The following is a 19,614-nucleotide window of genomic DNA, read 5'->3' on the forward strand; positions in this document are numbered from 1 at the left end:
GTTGGGTTTGGAGCCGCAGCGGAGCCGCCGCCGCCGCCGCGGCTGACGAGGCCGAGCGCGGAGCCCGGGCCCGCGCCGGGGCCCAGGGAAGCGGGGCCCGTCGGAGTCCGTCGGAGCCCGTGTGCCCGTCCGCCTGTGCGAGCGAGCCGCCGGGCCCCCGGCCGCGCCCTCTGCCGCCGGCCGAGCGAGCCGCGGAGCCCCGAGAGGCAGCACCATGGCGGAGCAGACCTATTCGTGGTGAGTGCGGGCTTTTGGGGGGGAAGGAGGGAGGGAGGCCGGGCCGCAGGTGCTCGCGGGGCCGGGGCGCGGGCGGCGGGCGTTCCTCCGAGCCCGGGGGAGGGGCGGTCATCCGAGCGGCACGGCGGAACCGACTGGCGCGGGTGCTGGCGGGCAGGGGGGGAGCTGGAGAGGGTGGGCAGAGGCGGGCCCGGGCTAAGGTGTCCCCCCACTCTGGCGAGAACAGGTGGTAAGAGGGACAACTTGCGAGTAGTGAGGGAGGGAGGAGCGGCCGCCTCCACGGTGGGCAGCGAGGCCCTGCGCCCAGGGAGCCCTGCTGCACGGCCGAGGGGGAGTCTGTTGGGATGACCACATTCTGGAAAGGAAGTCGTCGGTAGCGGTGGGGCATGGGCAGTTCTTTGTGAGGGTTGGTACTCACTCGGCTCTAAGGATTCGAGGGGTGCTGGCCCGTGTTCTGGGGGCTCGATCACGGGGATGGGGGCGGCGTGCAGGTTCTGAGTCCTTGTCTGTGGGACTTTTTCAGCGTGTTCAGGGGCCGAGGCACACACTTGTAGTTTTCAGGGGCATGGGGGGTGGTGACGGATGCGTCCAACTTTGGGGGGGAAAGAGAGGTGAGGAAGGGCAGAGGTGTGGAGTTGTTCGCAGAAGAAGGGAGGCTGATTGTATCCGGGACGAGTGGGGATGAGTGCAGTTGAACTGTGGCTTGAGGCGGGGAGGAAACAGGGTGGTTGGTTGTAGGTTTGGGGCGGGGAACCTGGTTGCTGCAGCCTAGAGGCCGGAGATTGTTTAAAGCACTTGTGGTTTGGTACCCGAACTGTAGACTTTCCCGTCGAGTAGGGTTGAAGGTCCACTTGGTTTTGTAATTGGAAAAGTGAGTTAGTTCTTCAGTCCTTGACCCTAAACTTTAAAAAAGTACAAGAACTGCCCCTTTCCCAGCTTGTACAGAGTACGTGGATACCTTCACAAAGCACGGGGCAACCTGTCAAGTGTCAGGAGCGTAATGGAGCCGTAACAACCACAGGGCAACAGTAAAAGAGCCGGGCTGTGTATGAGCACACGGGATGGCTGTGCCCAGCCAGGAGCTCACTGTGTCCTGACGGAGGGTTAGTGATTGAACATAAGTTAATAATGCAAACGGCAGCGGTGTATACACAGTCTGAAAAAGAAGATAGCTGGGAAGTTGAGAGGAAATGACTAAAAGAAAAGTTGGTTTTGGTGGCTCCAGTTGTGCTTTCAAAGAACAGACTAATTTGATAGTTGTGAGCAGCAGAGAGGGTCGTCTCAGTGACGGGGACACAGGGATTCAATTTCTTAACTGCGGATGGACAGGAAGGGAAGGGAATGTGGGGTGCTGCTGTGCATGCTGGCACACCTAGGGCTTGTCCTGCCCCACGGGAACTCCGTGGTGAATCCTCACGGCTGCCTTGCTGGGATTGTTTTGTTTTGTCTTTTTGAACTGTACTGTAAAAAAGAGTATGGATTGGTTGAAATAAAATAACAGTGATCAGGAAATGGGTAAAGTGCTGTACACGGCACACACTTGCAACCCCAGTTCAGGGCTACAGAATGCTTCCCTGGCTATAACGTGGAAGGTGAGAGTGTCTTACTGGGTAGATAGGCCACTTACAACTTGTGTGATGCTCATGGGCCCTGCTAGTTGAGGAGAGACTACTCTGTGAAGGCTGATCGCTTGCACAGTGTAATCCATTGAAATAGTCCTGTGGGTCTTGACTGTATTTGATTTAAAGTCAAGGAAGCGCCTTGCCGTGAGGACCTCAGCCCCTGCTCTCCAGCTTGTTCTCAGGAGTAGAGTCCACAGTGTCCTGAGAAAGGGTGGTGCACAGGGGAGAGGACTGGGAAGCTCAGCCCCTCCTCTGTATTCCTGGCTCTTCCCAAGTCAACCAGGGTGCAAGAACTAAACAAGTAGTATTTGACACATAGTATCAGTCCGTTCTCACTTGTCTCTAAGGTGGAGAAATCTTCCTTATTTCCAGAAGAGGACACAGGCTCAGGAGGTCAACTGATGTGTCCTGAATATCTGGCCCATGATGCTTTGTGAGCTGTCTCACCTCTTCTTCCATTCTTACTGAGATATCCGCGAGGAAGAGCTATTCTGGACGTATATGGAAGCTGAAGTTTGGATTGTTTGGTCATTCTTTTTTTTTTAAACATTTATTTTATATATGTGTGTACACTGTCATTCTCTTCAGACACACCAGAAGAGGGCGTCAGATCCCATTACAGATGGTTGTGAGCCACCATGTGGTTGCTGGGGCTTGAACTCAGGACCTCTGGAAGAGCAGTCAGTGCTCTTAACCACTGAGTTATCCCTCTAGCCCCATGGTCATTCTTCACTTGGGTTATATAGATACACACAAAAAATTGATGCTTTAAAAACATAATCATGGTTGATTATTTGTATTCTACATTTAGGAAGAACGTACTATGACCCTGTTGGTTTGTCTGAGAACAGATCCCAGAAGGAATGCAGTATTTAAAAATACACTTGCCGGGCCTGGCAGTGGTGGCGCACGCCTTTAATCCCAGCACTTGGGAGGCAGAGGCAGGTGGATTTCTGAGTTCGAGGCCAGCCTGGTCTACAGAGTGAGCTCCAGGACAGCCAGGGCTACACAGAGAAACCCTGTCTCGAAAAAAACAAACAAACAAAAATACACTTAAGTTACAGCCTCTGACATGTAAATACTCTGATGAGCTCACAGTGTTGTTTTATTCTGTTGACTTGTGCATGCTTAACCTTTTTGTAATATTAACAAAATTGAACCCTACCTATAGGATCATATGGTTCAGATTTCTTGTACATGTTCATTTCCTAGAAAATTCTACCATTCAAGGATCAAGCTCCATCTCTCTGAAGTGTTCTTTGCCCATTCCTGAGGGTGGTCTTGTTATTTTGAATACTCGTGGTCCTGTCTGCATCACCCCTTCCACTTCTTACGTAAATACTGAGCCTGCTCACTGTTCTTTCAGAGAGAGGACCATGCGACACTACTACCCTTTGTCCTCTTCTAGTGCCTAACACAGTGCCTGGCACACAACTGCTGCCCAGGAAGCCCCGTGTGGAGGGGTTCCTGCAGGATTCCTGTCTACTAGGTTTCCTGATGTCCCATTGTGTTTACAACATGGGTGCCATGCTTTGTTTATTCTTCTGAAACAAGACCTCACTGTAGCATCCGAGCCTGGATGTGACCTGGACACATGCTTTCACGCTGACCGTGTGCTCACTGTTATTTACTTGCTTATCCTCTGGATGCTGGGACAACAAGCCAGCAACACTGCTCCCTCTTGAAGTTGGTAAGGATGCCAGGATCTTCTTTTTTCTATTTGTTTTGGTTGGCCTTTGGTTTTTGTTTGTTTTGGGGGGTTTCTTGTTGTTGTTTTGATTTTTTTCTTTTTCCCTCCCTCCCTCCCTCCTTCCCTTTCCTCCCTCCCTTTCCTCCTTTCTTTTTTTCTTTTGACACAGGTTCCTCCAAGTTTAAGGCTGGTCTTAGGCTGGCTTTGAACTCCTGACCTTTCTACCCCTTCCTCTTCAGTGCTGGGATTATGGGCACATGGGTTCACCTAGTACTGGGGGATCAGACTCAGGGTTTACTCATTCATATTATGCAAGGAGTCACCTACTGCATCCATCCCAGCCTCCCAAGGGGCCTCATCATGAATTAACTGTCCTTTTTACTCACACTGAGGAAGTAAAAGAATGCATGCAAACACACAAACTGAAGGTTGAAGGGAAACACTTGCCCAGTGTGTACTTATGAGTAGTTGTTTCAGGGTAAGTACTGTGAGAAGCCTGAACTTGGCACTTGAAATCAATGCCATCTTTGTGTAGGATTGCACTTGAACCTGCTAATGGTTGTGCTTGGCTTACTGTTTCTGTAGGGAGAAGGCCATCTTCCTGCAACATTCAAGTGAGTCTCATTACCCAAGACCTGGCATAGTAATTTATTTTGTATTTTCCTTGTGCTCATGTTTTGAGGATTGGAAAGTTAAAACACTGCGGCTCAAAAGATGGTTACAAGGTAGAGCTGATGAGACTGCTCAGGGGTGAGACTGACTGCTTCCCAAGCCTGCTCACCCGAGCTCCACAGAGCTGCCGTGGGCCCTACACTCAGATACACATATCACACATGTTCCGCACACAAGCAAAATGAAAAAAATTAAAAGACTGCAAGTAACTCACCCACGGATACAAACCATGAAAGGACTCAGTCAGGATTGTGTGACTGTGATACTAACAATCTCAGTGACTCAGGCAGAGAGAGACAGGTGATCTCTATGTCGGAGGCCACCCTGGTCTACATAGCCAGGTCCAGGACAGCCAGGACCACATAGAGACCCTGACTGGAGAAAAGAGAAAAAGACAAATGGGGCTGGAGAGATGGCTCAGTGGTTAAGAGAACCGATTCTTCTACCAGAGGTCCTGAGTTCAATGCCCAGCATCCACATGGTGGCTCAACAGCCATCTGTAATGGATCCGATATATACAGAATAAATCAATGAAAAGAAAAAGAAAGCACACCAGCCATAAATACAGAGCTTAGGAGCTCAGGGAGAAGGCAGGGGCTTGTGTTTCTGTGAGGGAGGGAAGGTTTTCCCAGGCTGCTGTGCTCTCTGAGAAATGACAGGCAGACCTTACCTGAGGCTGTGTTGAGTTCTTGTCCTGCTCCTGTAGGTAGATGCTGGGATCTTACTGAGCGATGAGTAAGAACTGCTTTTGCCTTATTGCTCTCTAATCAGACCAGGTCTAGAGCTTCGTCCCACTATGGTGCTGCTCTGTGGTCATGGACATTCTGTGTGCAGAGAATGAAGTCTCAGAGCTCGCGGACAGCAGTCCTCATTTAGGTTATCATTACGCAGGTTGTATTTGTTCAGATCAGTATGCCACAGTATGCAGCTGCCACTTTTTCAGAATGTAGTTTAAAACATGGTTAGGGTTCTATACAGACTTTACAAGGCTTATTCAAACATGTTTTGCCTATAGGATAGAAAGTGCTATTCTATGATTTGGGTAATACGAGATTTCAGCTAAAATGAGCCAACATTAACTCCATAAATATGTCTTTAAATCGTTACTCAAGTTTTATTATGAAGTTTTTGAAGACAAAAGAAATTGGAGACATTTTTATGTGATCATTCCCTTTACAGATGACAGATGCCACCACAGTGTGAGATGTCACACAGCTCTGTATGAGTGCCACATCAGTGTCATCAGTCTCATTGTTTTTACCTGTTTCATCAAACCGTCTCGTGCAAAATGAAAGGATAGTTTGCTTTTTGTATCAGACTGGTCTGGAACTCACAGGTTTACCTGCCTCTCTCTGCCTCCAGGGTGTGGGTTAGAACCTTGCATCACTGTGCTTGGGATGGAAGACTATCTTTAGAGTGACTGACCAGGTGCTGCCTCCATTGGGCATTGGCATCTAGACACCCATGTAACTTAACTGACTTCCCTTACAGAATGAATGCCTGAGTGCAGTTTGACCTTTCAAGAGTACTGCGATGTGTGTTTAAAGGGTTGGTTGGTTTGTTTGTTTGTTTTGTTGTTTTTTAGACAGGATCTCTCTGTAGCCTTAGCTGTCCTTGTTCTATGGATCTCCTTGGCCTTGAGTCATCTCCCTCTCTCCCTAGTACTAGGGCTTTTCAAGGTGTGTGCCACCACTGCCTGGCTATGTTTTTAGAGTTTAATGATTCTTTCTTGGAAGTTAAAATGTTAGTTTTATCTGATTCTATAAACTGAGAATCTGTAACTTTGAGTTTTTATATTACATTTTCTAATCTTACAGAGTTAGACGCAGCATGATTAGACTTTTAACCCATTAGGTGTGTCCCAAGGGACTTCCAAGTGACCAGGTTCAGTTTTATAGGAAAATCTACAGGTTGTTCCGGTGACCTTTGGAAAGAATCGTCACCTTTCATATTTTAACAGTCATTGTCAGTAGGGCTGTATCTTAAATAAGAAAGTCTCACTGATGGAGACTTTTAGAACAGTTTTGATTACGGTTTGATTTGCTTATAGGATTTATTCTAACTTGCAGAAAAGTTGTAGATAAGCTATGTTTGGAATTTTGGGTGTCAGTGGTTGGCCTCCTCCCTCAATCTAGACTACAGTTGTGGTTTTCTTTTGTGACTTACACTGAGTGTAAGTGACCACGCAGGCATCTGTCTCTTACTACACTGAAATTTAAAAACCCAAGACCAACTTCTGTATTTGCACTGGGAATTTCCTGGTTTGAGAGTGATGTTTTTTCACTTCTGATTGACTATGACCTCCCTGTATCTCAGGCCTAGTGTTTAGTCAAGCACTGTACCACTGAGCAACCCCCCCCCAACCTCCCACCCCCATACCACACCACCAGGGTTTAAACTGCTTCTGCTGGTCCTCTGCAGACTTCAGAGGTTCTGTGAGAGGCTGTGTCAAAAAGCTTCTGGGATTGCTCAGTGCTTTCTAAAGGGCGGCTGCCTATTTTCTGTTTACTTACTAGATTCTGGTCGGTTCCAGGCAGAGTTCTTTAGTGTGAGAATGCCTTTTCTTGTGGACAGTCTAACCAGCATTGAAACCTTTTGATGTCTGCTTTATCAAGAATGCTAAGTGATACCGTAAAAAAAAAAAGTAGAATAACTTTTAATTTGCTATTGACTTACTGGTCGGGGTAATCCGTGCACGAACTTTCATGGGTTTCATAGTTCACCACTGCAGGTCACACAGGAAAGAAAATTATAAGGTTACATTTTTTTCATGCAATAATTATGTGGGTCCATTGAGGGACACGTGGACTTTCCCTGAATTTCTCTGTAGTGCACAGGAAAGTTTTCCACTCTTCTACCAAAGGCCAGGGGAAGGCTTTACCAGTTTCTTATCTGTTTCCTCTCACCCACAGTGCATCTGACAGGCACACCCACTTCCCTCCATCTAGCAGCAGGCCCAGACTTTACTCTTGACCTAAATAGGACGTGCAGGGAAAAGTTGTGTCCATTGTTTCTTCAGCCTGGCAACACTGAGTTCGTTAGGAAAGTTGTGTCTGACCTTGTTTTGTCATTTGTCCGCAACATTGCCTAATTTTACTTTCAAAATTTGATTAAATCTTGCTTTTGTTTAAATGAAAATATTTTGCTGGCATTCACAGCCCTTATTCTGATCTAAATATCTACACATTTACACCCATTTCTCAGAAATGCTTATAAAAATCTTAGAAGTAAGAATTTATTGTAAAGAATGAATTCTCTTTACTTTTGCCTTGGTTAGTGCAAACATATTTAGAAGTGCTGTCTGGTACCACAAGCCTAACTGGCCAGTTAGCTGAAGACTGGGGGAGGTGAAGTCATTAACTAAGCAAAGGCAAAAACTAGAAGACTGGACACTCAGAACACTTGAGAAATTCACAGTGAGCAAGTAAACCGGAGGGAGATGAGGCACAGACTGTGTGTGTGTGGGTTCTTGTTCTTAGTACAGTGAATGGAAGGTGCTACAGGAGTTTCAGGGGTGGGACTAAACACCTTGGGAAACAGAGGGGGTGAAAAAAACAAAAAACAAAAACCCAACAACAACAACAAAAAACCCAAAACCAGGCCATTGACTTTGTCAAGGAAGTCATTCGTGCAGTAGAGTTCAGAATAGTAGGGGTGAAGTCCTGAGGGCTGGGCAGGGAAGGGGGAAAGGCTCTTGAGATCACTGAGGAAGGAGAGGGTAAGGGTGTTTGATGACCGGCGATCAGACCAGCAGGTTGTTTTCATTTTAGAGGGACTGTGTGTTTGAAGGCAGGAGAAATTAATCTTGGAAAGAGAAAAGGCTTTGTTTTTGTTTTTCGTAGTGTGAGCTTAGAGTTTCTTTTTTCTGTGAATTATTGTAGCTATTATCCAGGAGTTGTGCTGAAAAATTAATGGGGAATGTCTAGTATGCTGTCTAAACTTGTCACTTGGTCGTAGGTGTGCTGCCACTAAGTTTAGTTGTATAGGTAGTAGTCTCCTTTTCAGTTGATGGGACTATGACCTCCTCACATCTGACTTTACAGTCCCATTTTCTGTAGTGTTTTTGGTCTAGTTATAGGGACTTAGTAGGTGGCCCCTGTCTCATCTCTAGATATGTAGGTTTATATACCCTGTCCTTTTCAGGGTCCATCTGAAATGTTATCTTTAAAATGTTTTAAAATGTCACTTTCTTTTACTTACTGGAAGTGTGTGTGATCTGAGTGGGCAGGTATACTGTGGGTTTTGTGTGGAGGTCAGAGAACAACCTTTGGGAGCTGGTTCTTGCTGTTCATCTCTGCATCTACATGGGTAAGAGGTCAGCTAGTAATATCAAATGTTGTTCTGTTGCTCCAAGGCCTTTTGGTGAGTGAAACCTGTAGCTGTTTGTTGTGACATTGTATGTGTTTAATTTTGTTTCCCAACTTGTAACCTACAGTAAAACTACAACAGAATGTAGGGTCAGAACTGTTTATTTTATGGTCCTGCGTATAGTAGGTGCTCAGAATTTTATTCTAATTTTTCGGTTTGTTTTGTTTTTTTGTTTTTGTTTTTCGAGACAGGGTTTCTCAGTATAACCCCAGCTCTCCAGGAATTCACTCTGTAGACCAGGCTGGCCTGGAACTTAGCAATCTGCCTGCCTCTGCCTCCTGAGTACAAGGATTAAAGGTATATGTCGCCACTGCATGGCTGGTGCTCAGATTTATAAAAAGTGTTTTAGAGATATAATTTTCTAGACACTGAATTTTAGAGTAGGATATGTTCCTCAGAGTCTGATAGCAGAGCACAGGAATGAGGACTGAATAGTTAGAGAACTCGTCCCAGCACTCGGGAGGCAGAGGCAGGCGGGTTTCTGAGTTCGAGGCCAGCCTGGGCTACAGAGTGAGTTCCAGGCCAGCCTGGTCTACAGAGTGAGTTCCGGGACAGCCAGGGATACACAGAGAAACCCTGTCTCGAAAAACAAAAAAAAAAAAAAATAAATAAATAAATAAATAAATAAAAATAAAAAATAGATTAAAAAAATAGTTAGAGGACACAGCTGTTTGGAGCAAATGCAGAAGAGAAGTTAGTGCTGATGACCTGACTGGTCGTCACAGGTGTCCTTTCCCTGCTGTCCTGGCAGCACTGAGGACCGCAGTGCTTTATTCCTCTTCTCCAAATGGGCCTGCATTGTGTCCCCCCCCCCTCACCCCCACGTTGTTTGGATTCCTCTTGAACTTCTGATCCTTACAACTCCAGTGAGAGCTAAGCAAACGCCAACTGAGGTACAGCCCCAGCCTGTATACTTTTATGTTTTTATTTTATGTGAATGAGTGTTTTGGCTGTGTGCATGTAAATATATGTACTGCATGAATTTCTGGTGCCTGGGGAGACCAGAAGAGGTTCCTGGATCCCCTGGATGCAGAAGCAGCAAGGTTTGTTTGTGTTTTTTTAACCTATTATTTAGCTCCAGCCCCTCTGGAACTCCTTATGTAGACCACACAGAGATCCAAGACATCCAGAGGCGCATAGTAGGACTCTGTCACAAAAATAAAATTGTTCTATGTATTTATTTAGTGTGTGTGTGTGTGTGTGTGCGCATGTGTGTGCGCGCGTGTGCGCGCGCGCGTACAGTCATGTGCCACAGTTGATGTGTGGAGGTTAAATGATAACTCTGTAGAGCAGGTTTTCTCACTATCACATGGGTTCCAATGACCAACTCCAGGTCACTTTATCTGCAGAGCCACCTCAAAGAGTCCAAAGTTTTCTTTTCTAACTCTCTCTTCTTTCGTGTGTAATCATCATTATTCAGAAGGGCAGCTTCAAGCAGTACCTTGGCATGTGTACTTAAACCTTGCTGTCAGTCGTTCGCAGTGCCTCAGGCTCAGGTCAGAATTAAGGCCTGCTGGCTTCTCTGTGTCTCTCCCACGCGCAGTCGCCGTCGTTTTATGCTAAGGTCTGGCCTCTTCTCACTGCCCTTTTCCTGCACTTGCCTCTTGCAAGAACTTTTGTTTTTGTTGTTGTTCGTGTCCTAGTAAAGTTCTTTTGGTTTTGAGACAGGATCTCAGGCCAGCTTAGAATTTGCTCTTTCTTTAGCACAGGCTGGCCTTGGACTCTGGTTAATCTTACTGCTAGTCTCTTCCCCCTCACTCCCCATGGGTCCTCCTGTCTCAGCCTTCCGTGTGCTGAGGTTACAGGTCTGTACTACCTCACCTTGCTCTTGTATTCTCTTTCTGAGGACACAAAATTAAATCTTACATTGGTGAGAAAAATGAGTTCTAGGCTTCGCTTCTCTGAGTGAGACTGGGCATGTAGCTGTGGGATGTGGGAAGAAGTGGGAAGGACGTCACGCCCTCCTCCCTAAAGTCTACTGTAGGGCGACGCAAAGAATAATATGCTTTCCCCCAACGGTAAGTTGCACGTGACTCCAGTTTTACCTGTCCACGTGAAATACTAAGCTGTAGCATGTAGAGCGTATGACATGTGAAGACTCTACTGCAGCAGGATATAAGACACTGATTGAGAGCCATGCATGTGGGGAAGGTGACCCTGGGCAGGAGTGTGAGCACTGGTCATGACAGAGCCGTCACGGTTGTTTGCTTTAGCAGTCCCACAGTAACACACGATTAGGAACTGAAAGATTGTGTCTGTAGGGTTATATTACTTACATACTGAACAGAGCAGAGAGCAGGCTTAGGAGAAGGAGATGGTAAGGAAACGAATGACTAGTAGCCAGTTTGTATTTTCCCGGTCATTTATCAGTTAGGTTGAGACCCAATCTCCGGTTTGGGTGCTTTGTTTTTTGTTAGGGGAGTTGAGGGGGGTTTTGGAGACAATGTCTTCTTGTAGTCTAAGCTAGCCTTAAATGTGCTATGTAGTTGAGGTGCCTTTGGGTACATGATTCCTTTTGTACTGCCTGAGTATTGGGATTACAGGTGGGCACTGTGTGATTAGTTTTTGCTTTCGGCCTTTCATAAGGCTAACTCTGTTTTTGGTGGGCGGGTTGGTTGGTTTTGCAACAGGATCTTCTACTGTAGCTCAGAATGGCTGACTTAGAACTCATGAGTATCCCAGGGTAGCCTTGAAGGAACTCAGGGAGGCCTGCTGTCTCATCCTCTCCAGTGTTGTGGTTACAGGTGTGAGTCTTCGTGCTCAGCGCTGAGCTTTTGTAGAATCGTTTTTGGTATGTTGCCCATTTATTTTTCCAACTTTCCAGGCTCTGTAAAGTATTTTGATGTTTTACTTGGAAATATGTTGTTAATATGTTGGAAATATGTTAGATAGTCTTCATGATGAAATACAGTCTTTCTCTACAGCTGTCAAAGTTTTTCTATGTTAGATTCCTAAACAATTGTATTAACCATATTTATTAATTACCTAGTGCCCTATACTTTATTTCTGTCTTGATGGAGATATTTCCTCATTCTTTTTTGTAGTGGCTTATGAATGACTCAATTCTTGTAGCCCAGGCTGATCTTGAACTCAAGACCTTCTTTTGCCTACCCATGGCTGAGATTATAGGCCTGTGCCAACATGCACAGCCGTTCATTTATTGCTTATCTGTGTCTTTATATTTAATGTTTCTTGATGGCTGGGTCTTGCTTGTCTGGTATGGCAGTCTTTATATCCTCCGCCCCCAATTTGGTTTCACCAACAGCAAGCATCTTCTGTCACTGAGTGCAGCCTTCATTGTCTCTTAACTGAAGAAGTTAGTCGGCTTATGTTTCACATAATTATACAATATGCAGAGATTGGATTTTTTTTCTTGAAAATTTTATTTTTCCTTTCTTCTATTTTCCCTTAGCATGAGTTGAGTATCTTTATTTTTAGAACAGTATTTAACTGAGTGTGCACACATACGTGTGCATGCACGTGTGTGCGCGCGCGTGTGTGTGTGTGTGTGTGTGTGTGGTATATGTGGGTGCTGGGAACCTAACTTGTATCCTTTGGAAGAGTAACACTTGGCTTTAACTTCTGAGTGTATCTAGCCTGGAGTTAGTTTTTATGACTTAATATTTGTTACATTATTCTCTCCCCCCCCCCCTCTCTCTGTTTGTGTGTTTGTTTCTGTTTTCAAGGCAGGTTTCTCTGGGTAATCCTGACTGTCTTAGAACTCTATCTGTAGACCAGGCTGATCCTGAACTCAGAGAACTGCCTGCCTCTGCCACCTGAGTAATGGGATTTATGGTGTGAGCCACTACACGTACACCTGCAGTTTTTGTCTCTATCTTGGTGATTAGTACAGGCTGTACCGTGTTCTGTCTGTGGTGCTGGAGTTACACCATTTCCACCTGTAATTTAGACTGTAACTGATCTAACGAATTGTATATTTCACTCTTTTAAAAAGTGGTCTATATGTTGAGCATCAATTGGTGTCCAGCAGAAAAGTCTGCTCTCTCAAGGATGCATGTGGCCCCTGCTGAGGAAGCTCCCAGCTAAGGACTGACACTACCTGAAGGCAGTTTTGGATGGTCTTTAATACTTAACATGCTGTCATTTTTGCAGGCTTAGGCTCCTCCTGCCACAGCTCCTGCATCTAATCCTGAATAACTACCTATCCACATAGCATGCTGTTTTTTTCTTTTTAAGATTTATTTTTAATTTTTAAAGTGTATGTGTCTGTGGAGGCCAGAGGAGGGTCTAGGTCCCTGGAGCTGGAGTTACACAGGGTCATGAGCTAGCTCCCCGGCATGGGTGTAGAACAGAACTCAGGTCCTCTGAGCATCAGGTGCTCAGAATCACTGAGCCATCTCTCTAGTACCCCTCCCTCCATTCCCTTCTCTTCTGGTCAGTTCAGCTTTTCCTGCGGCTTTCATGTCTAGACCCTGGGAATTTTGTGTTGTTCTGGATGCTGACTTGTGCTGTCAGATGGCATTGTGCTGCACTTAACTGTTGGATTCGTGGGCTGCTTTGTTAAAGCTTGTGTGGCAGTCACAGATGTCACTGTGGTGCAGGGACTGATCACTGACTTAGCTCTCACTATGAGAGATCCTTGTGGACATTCCTGCAGAGACTTTGGGGCTGGGATCTATGGTGGTTTCTCTCCAGCCTTTTGTGAGTTCTCTATCAGGTACTTTGGAATTAACTTGAGACTTAGGGAACTGTGCAGGCTGCAGGCTTTTCTCCTCTCCAGTCTCCTCCACACAGACCTGACACTTCCTTCCCCACACACACTTGACTTCTCAGCTCACCGAGACAGACTTCAGGATTCAATGGCCTACTCTTTCTTTTAATGCTCTCTACTTTATTTTTGTATTTATATTTTCTTTTTAAAAAGTCAGTATGTAAAAGGATATATATTTTTAATATAACAAAATAGTTTTTTATGGTCTAGTCTGTAAAAACTGACAGATTTTTTCTTTTTTCTTTCTTTTTGTATGGAGTTGTTTCTTTAGGGCATGGGAGTTGGGTGGGAGACAGTCAGTCTCAGTGTGTGTGTGTGTGTGTGTGTGTGTGTGTGTCTCTCTCTCTCTCTCTCTCTCTCTCTCTCTCTCTCTCTCTCTCTCTCTAAGTCTGAGTCCAGAGTCTCAGGTCTTCATGCATTTATTTCTTTAACTAGACCATGCTTTCTCTGTGGTAGCTACAGAATGTGAATTTCTTTTTCTCTCCCTCACTCTCTTCCTTCTTTCTCTCCATCCTGTACTTTTATTTAGAGTTTGGCCAACAGTTTAGCATTTGGAAAAGCATGTAACGTACATGAGTGTCAGATGTACAAGTGTCACATGCGCAAGTATTCCTCTGGGTATTAGAGTCACAGGTTAGCTACAGTTAGGACATTAAAATTGCTTTCTGTTTATAATTAGTTTTCTGTTGTGAGATGGCTTTCAGCTTGTAGTCCAGGCTGATCTTGAGTTGAAATTTATGCCAGTCTCCTTCAGCCTCCCATATAACCTGAAGATAATTTTTAAACAAGACTTTAAATAATGTTTTTTCATTAAACAAAAGTTTGTGTTCATTGAACTAGTGACTAGAAAGCAGGAGTGTCACCGTTACCACAGTGGTTCTGTCTGGGCAGTTTACCAGCCCTGTCTCCCTTGAATCTGAATTTATTGGCTACTAATAAGAAATTTTTTTGTGCTGGGCAGTGGTGGCTCACGCCTTTAATCCCAGCACTTGGGAGGCAGAGGCAGGCGGATTTCTGAGTTCAAGGCCAGCCTGGTCTACAGAGTGAGTTCCAGGACAGCCAGGGCTACACAGAGAAACCCTGTCTCAAAAAAAAAAAAAAAAGAATTTTTTTTTGTGTTTATTTGTACATGAGATATTGAAATCATGACAGTTGACTGTAAAAATGATGACACATGACTGCACTGAGTCAGTGGTGTGTTTAAGGATGCTGAGAGCAGTGTCACCTGCCACACAGCAGCACAGCCACCAGCAGCTGCCCGCCACCACTCCAGGGCTGCCAAAGGTCCCAGTAAGCCTTAGCTTTCCGGTTTGTTTATTTTAGGTGAGAGCAGATACCAGAGGCAGTCTGATGACCCTGAAGTGTGTCCTGTAAGGTTTAAGAAGACATTGTGCTACATTCAATGCCAAATTAGCAGCGTTTATCTAAGCAGACTGGGTTTGTGAGTTGTGATAGTTTGTACCGTGTTCTGAGTGCGTGTGCCCAATAAGCCACGTCTCACACGGCTCACCTCTGTTACATTATTAAAGACACCACCGTCAGCCAGGGGTGTAGTAATTCCAGCACTTGGAAGGAGGGTAGCAGTAAATGGATTTTTGTGAGTTCAAGACTGGCCTGATCTATATAGTGAAGTCCAAGACAGCCAGGACTCCGTAAAGAAACTCTGTCTCGACAATTGAATAAGCAAATAAATGAATAAAAAATAAAAAAACCATTGTCACTGCTGAACTCCTTTGCATTTTTCTATGGCATTAAAAATTATTATTTATTTTTTGTTACTTTGCTAAGTTGCTGCACAGAGTAGGATTTCGTTATAGCTCATGTCATACTCCTGAGAAAGGAATAAAAAAAAATCCCCAAACAAAAAAACCACAGTTGTAAAATTTTAGTGCTAAACTATCAATAAGTTTGCTTTTTGGATAAGCCACTGTCTTCTAGGACAGGGAAGAGAAAGGTCAGAATTTGCATATTGTTGAGTTGGAGTGTTGACCTGTCCTGCACAGTGCAGCAGTGTCAGCACATGCATGGTCTCAGCTCAGACAGGCATGGGTGCTGAGGTGGGAAAGCCTCCCCTTTCCCCTTGAGACATGGTCTCCTGCAAACTCTGTAAGTTGTTGAATATGACCTTGAACTTTGGAATCTCCCACCTGCAGCTGAGATTGAGCCACTATGTTGTAGTTACACGGTGCTGGGTCTAACCTGGACTTGATACATGCTAAGCAAGCACTGTACCTGTTAAACCACATTCCCAGCCAAAGGACATTCTCGTATTGGAATTATCTCTTACTGCCTTTGTGAGTGTTGTTCAAGGAGAGCAGGTGATGTGAGCAGTGAAGGCTTATCATGTTCTTCGGTGCAAGTAGTACTCAAGTACCCTCAGTATATTTGCAGTCTATCCCAAATTTAAGGAAGTGATACAAATTTGATGAAGTGCTCCATTCAGTCCCAGACCTTAACCATTCCTATACCACTTACCGGACTTCCACGTGACAAAGCAGCCTGCTTCCAAACTTTACATTTAAGATGACAAGACACACGTATTCTAGTGTTCTGTAAAAATGTTGGATGCTGGCTAAATTTTACCCTTTGTTAGAATTTAAGTAGCCCTCCCACATAGCAGCCTAGTCCAGCAGTTACTAGTTGCAGGGGTAGTGTTTTACTCTTTCCAGAGGGAACAGAGACACCTGTGTTGACTTGTGTGTTTGCACTGTATGGGACAACCAAAGGGAATGTAGAAAGAGAAAGTGCAAGGAGTGATGCAGAATTTGGCTACATTTAGTACACACACGAATGCACACACATACACACGCATACACATGCATACTGCTCTTTGATCTGAGGCTTGGCCAACTGGTTTTCATTTGACTAGAACTAGAAGAGTTGTTAAGGAGGAGAGGAATGATCACTGAGTGGCTGTAACCATCAGATTCAGCACTGACTGTTGCTGTCTCAGTCACTAAGAATGCAGCTCCTGCAGGGGCTACTTTGTCCTTCCTTTGGGGAATGTTGTCTCCTCACTTAGAAGCAGCCTTAGTGGCGCTGTGCTCCTGACCCCCCCCCCCCCAGCCCCTCTCCACACTGATCACCTCTATGCACTCAGCAGTCCCTGTCGTGTGGTAACTTGCTTCCTTAGTGCATCTGCTCCTGGCTGCTGTCGTAGTCAACATTAAATCCTAAAGTTACCAGATCCTGTGTCCTTCCTCTACAGATTAGAAAATGAAATTTCATAAGGGTCATTTTATACCCCTTTATTTTTTAAATAAGCGAGGGCTTGCTTGTTTCTGTTGCAGTGCTGGTGATCAAACCCAGGGCCTGTTTGCTGCTGAATAAACACTTTATCTCCAAAGATTTGTTGTAGGAGTACTGTTCCAGTTTCTGCTCTATTGCTGTGGGGAGATGCCATGACCAAGGCTGCTTATAAAAGGCAGTTTGTAATTGGGGACTGGCTTACAGTTTCAGAAGGTTCATGGCAGGAAGCATGGTGTTAGGCATGGTGCTACAGCAGTAGCTGAGAGCCCACATCTGGTTTTGTTTGTTTGGTTTGGTTTGGTTTTTTTCCAGACAGTTTCTCTGTGTAGCCCTGGCTGTCCTGGAACTCACTCTGTAGAGCAGGCTGGCCTTGAATTCAGAAATCTGCCTGCCTCTGCCTCCCAAGTGCTGGGATTCAAGGCGTGAGCCACCACTGCCTGGCTGAGAGCCCACATCTCATCCACAGGTTTCAGGAAGTGAGAGATCGGAACTAGTGTGGTCTTTTGAAACCTCAAAGCCCACCCCACAGTGACACAGTTCTTCCAACAAGAGCATACCTCCTAATCCTTCCTAAGCAGTCAGCAACTAGGAACCAGACATTCAAATATGAACCAGTGGGGGCCATCTTCATTCAAACCACCACAGAAACCCAAAACCTCTGGCCATTTTCATTTCTTTTTCACTCATTTTATAGACTCATTGGTTAGCTATCTAGTGATAATATTGAGAACTTCTCCAGAAGCAACAAATGCATCAAATTAAGAGCCCAATTCCTGCAGGCTGCAAATGTCCCTATTAGCAGAAAAGTGCTGTGTGGTGTTTAGAAGTTTGCAGTGTATGTGGACTCTTCTTAACAACCCAACCCTCATGGAGCTTCTGGATAATAGTAAACTGTCTGCTTAGGGCTTGAAGAACTCAGAACAACACACATTTGAGAAGACAGCAGACGAGTGTGAGCTAAGTGGCACCATGCAGGAATGGTGGGGACTGGTAAGTCAAAGCCTCTAGAGAGAGAGAGAGCCAGGCCAGCGCTGCCCTTTAGAACTGCCGCCTGCCCAGAGCACTGCTACTGTTCCTGACCTTTTTTTTTTTTTTTTGATTTTTCAAGACAGGGTTTCTCTGTGTAGCCCTGACTGTCCTGGACCTCACTCTGTAGACCAGGCTGGCCTCAAACTCAGAAATCCACCTGCCTCTGCCTCCCAAGTACTGGGATTAAAGGCGTGCGCCACGACCGCCCGGCCTGTTTCTGACTTTTAAGAAAAAACCAAGTTATTTTCATAGGTATATCCTCATTTTGAGATGTAATTCATTTATTTACATAGTTTATGGAATAAATACAGCCTGGATGTCCTGCCTGCACCTTCCTACTTAGTTTGTCCTCAAGTCCAAGGCTTTGCCTATGGCATCAGACAAGGCTGGCTTACTCTCGGGTGCCGGGGTGGTCATACTTCTCTGGGAACAAATGGATTATATTACCTGGCACACAATGTTTACTGAATGAATCCTGAATAAAGGATGCCTGTAGCACCAACACACACACATGGAGCTGGATAAAGACAATCTAGTACAGTTTCAGTTTTGATTGGCATTCATGAAGATTCTCTTTCACTGTGGACAGTAGGGGGATTCCATGGGAGAAAAGGAGAGAGGAGGCTCAAATGTCTTGTGTTCTGGGTTAATTAGAGCCTTGTCTCAGACAGACAGACCAAACATAGATTGTTTGTGAATCCTCTGGAACCGCTGTTGGTGCCACAGTAAAGCCTCTGTGAGCCCAGCAGGCAGAAGCACACAGAAGGTGCTATAGAGGTAACTCAGCATTAAGATCACTGGGTCCCAGCACCCTCATTAAGTGACCCAGAGCCACCTGTAGCCTTTGAGATATGTCTAGCTAGATGAATGGAAGACATGTTGGAGATTCTCTTCGTCCTTTTTTTTCCTCTTTTTTTGAGACTTATTATTTTATGGGTGTTCTGCCTTCATGCTTGTCTCTGCACCACGTGTGTATAGTGCCTGTGGAAGCCAGAATTTACAGACAACTATTATTAGCATAGTGTTACTGTGTACTATGTAAAGTTTACCATTGTATTATTCAGATGCTGATTTCTCCATCCTACTGTCTTGTTCAATCTCAACCTTGCGTCATTGTGCTTGTGTTAAGAATCTCCCGTTGAGGTTTTGTCTTTTAATGTCTGTTGGTGTAGCCCCCAAGACCGGGAGTCTGCATGTGACCCTGCCCCCAAGTTAATTCCGATTGGTAAGTAAAGATGCCAGCAGTCAATAGCTGGGCAGAAGAGATATAGGTGAGGTGTGGGTTTCATGGGCTGAGGAGAGAGGAGGACCAGGAAGAAGAATGTGTTGGAGAAGGAGAAGCAGCCTCAGGTCTTAAGAGTCAAGAGAGCTTGGCCCTGAGGGATGCCCAACTGGAGCCAAGAGCAGCCCAAATGAAATAGTGATTCTAACAACATGGAGGGTAGGCAGCTGCCCAGCTCTTGTGTTGTTTAAGGCATATTATAAAGGTTGAGTGTGTTTCTTATCCAAGAACTCAATGACCAAGATGGGGTAGAAACCCTGGGCCAGGAATTAAACACTTTTTACAACAGTCTCCTGCCTCAAGTATGTATAAACAATGCTTACCGTTTATATTCTGATTTGTCAATAAAAGCTGGAAAAGCCAATAACTAAGCCATAGATACTATAGGGCAGGAATTCTGCCAGCTGTGGGAGGGAGGAAGGAGAAGTGGGGAGGGAGGGGAAGACGGGGAGGGAGAGAGAAAGAGAGGGTGTGCCACCAGGAAGGGATCAAGGGGGAGGCATCAAGGGAGGACACACCTGAAACCCAGACAGCCAAATCATACAAAAATGGAAGTGTCTCAGGGGCCTTGGCTGGGAGGTATCGGATTAGATTAGATTAGAGAATTAGAATAGAATTATAATGCCTAGTTATTGTGCTTTTAAGTTGTAAATAAATCCTAGTTTCTGTGTTATTATTGGGGAGCTAGCTAGGATAAAGAAAAACAGCCAATATTTTAATTTACTCCATACAT

At 45.3% G+C, this 19,614-nt stretch overlaps 1 protein-coding gene across 1 annotated transcript in view; it reads left to right on the forward strand.

Annotated features, from left to right (window-relative positions):
* Positions 1 to 153: 153 nt before the first annotated feature.
* The window catches only part of Sppl3 (signal peptide peptidase like 3), an 85,002-nt gene continuing 65,541 nt past the window's right edge, over positions 154 to 19,614 (forward strand). The window contains exon 1 of the mRNA XM_028765465.1: positions 154 to 237. Within this exon, the coding sequence (XP_028621298.1) occupies positions 215 to 237 (23 nt within the window). The 5' untranslated portion in view covers positions 154 to 214. The remainder of the gene's footprint in view (positions 238 to 19,614) is intronic.

This window comes from Grammomys surdaster, unplaced genomic scaffold (assembly GCF_004785775.1).
Source record: "Grammomys surdaster isolate TR1022 unplaced genomic scaffold, NIH_TR_1.0 164, whole genome shotgun sequence".
NCBI classification, from domain to species: domain Eukaryota; kingdom Metazoa; phylum Chordata; class Mammalia; order Rodentia; family Muridae; genus Grammomys; species Grammomys surdaster.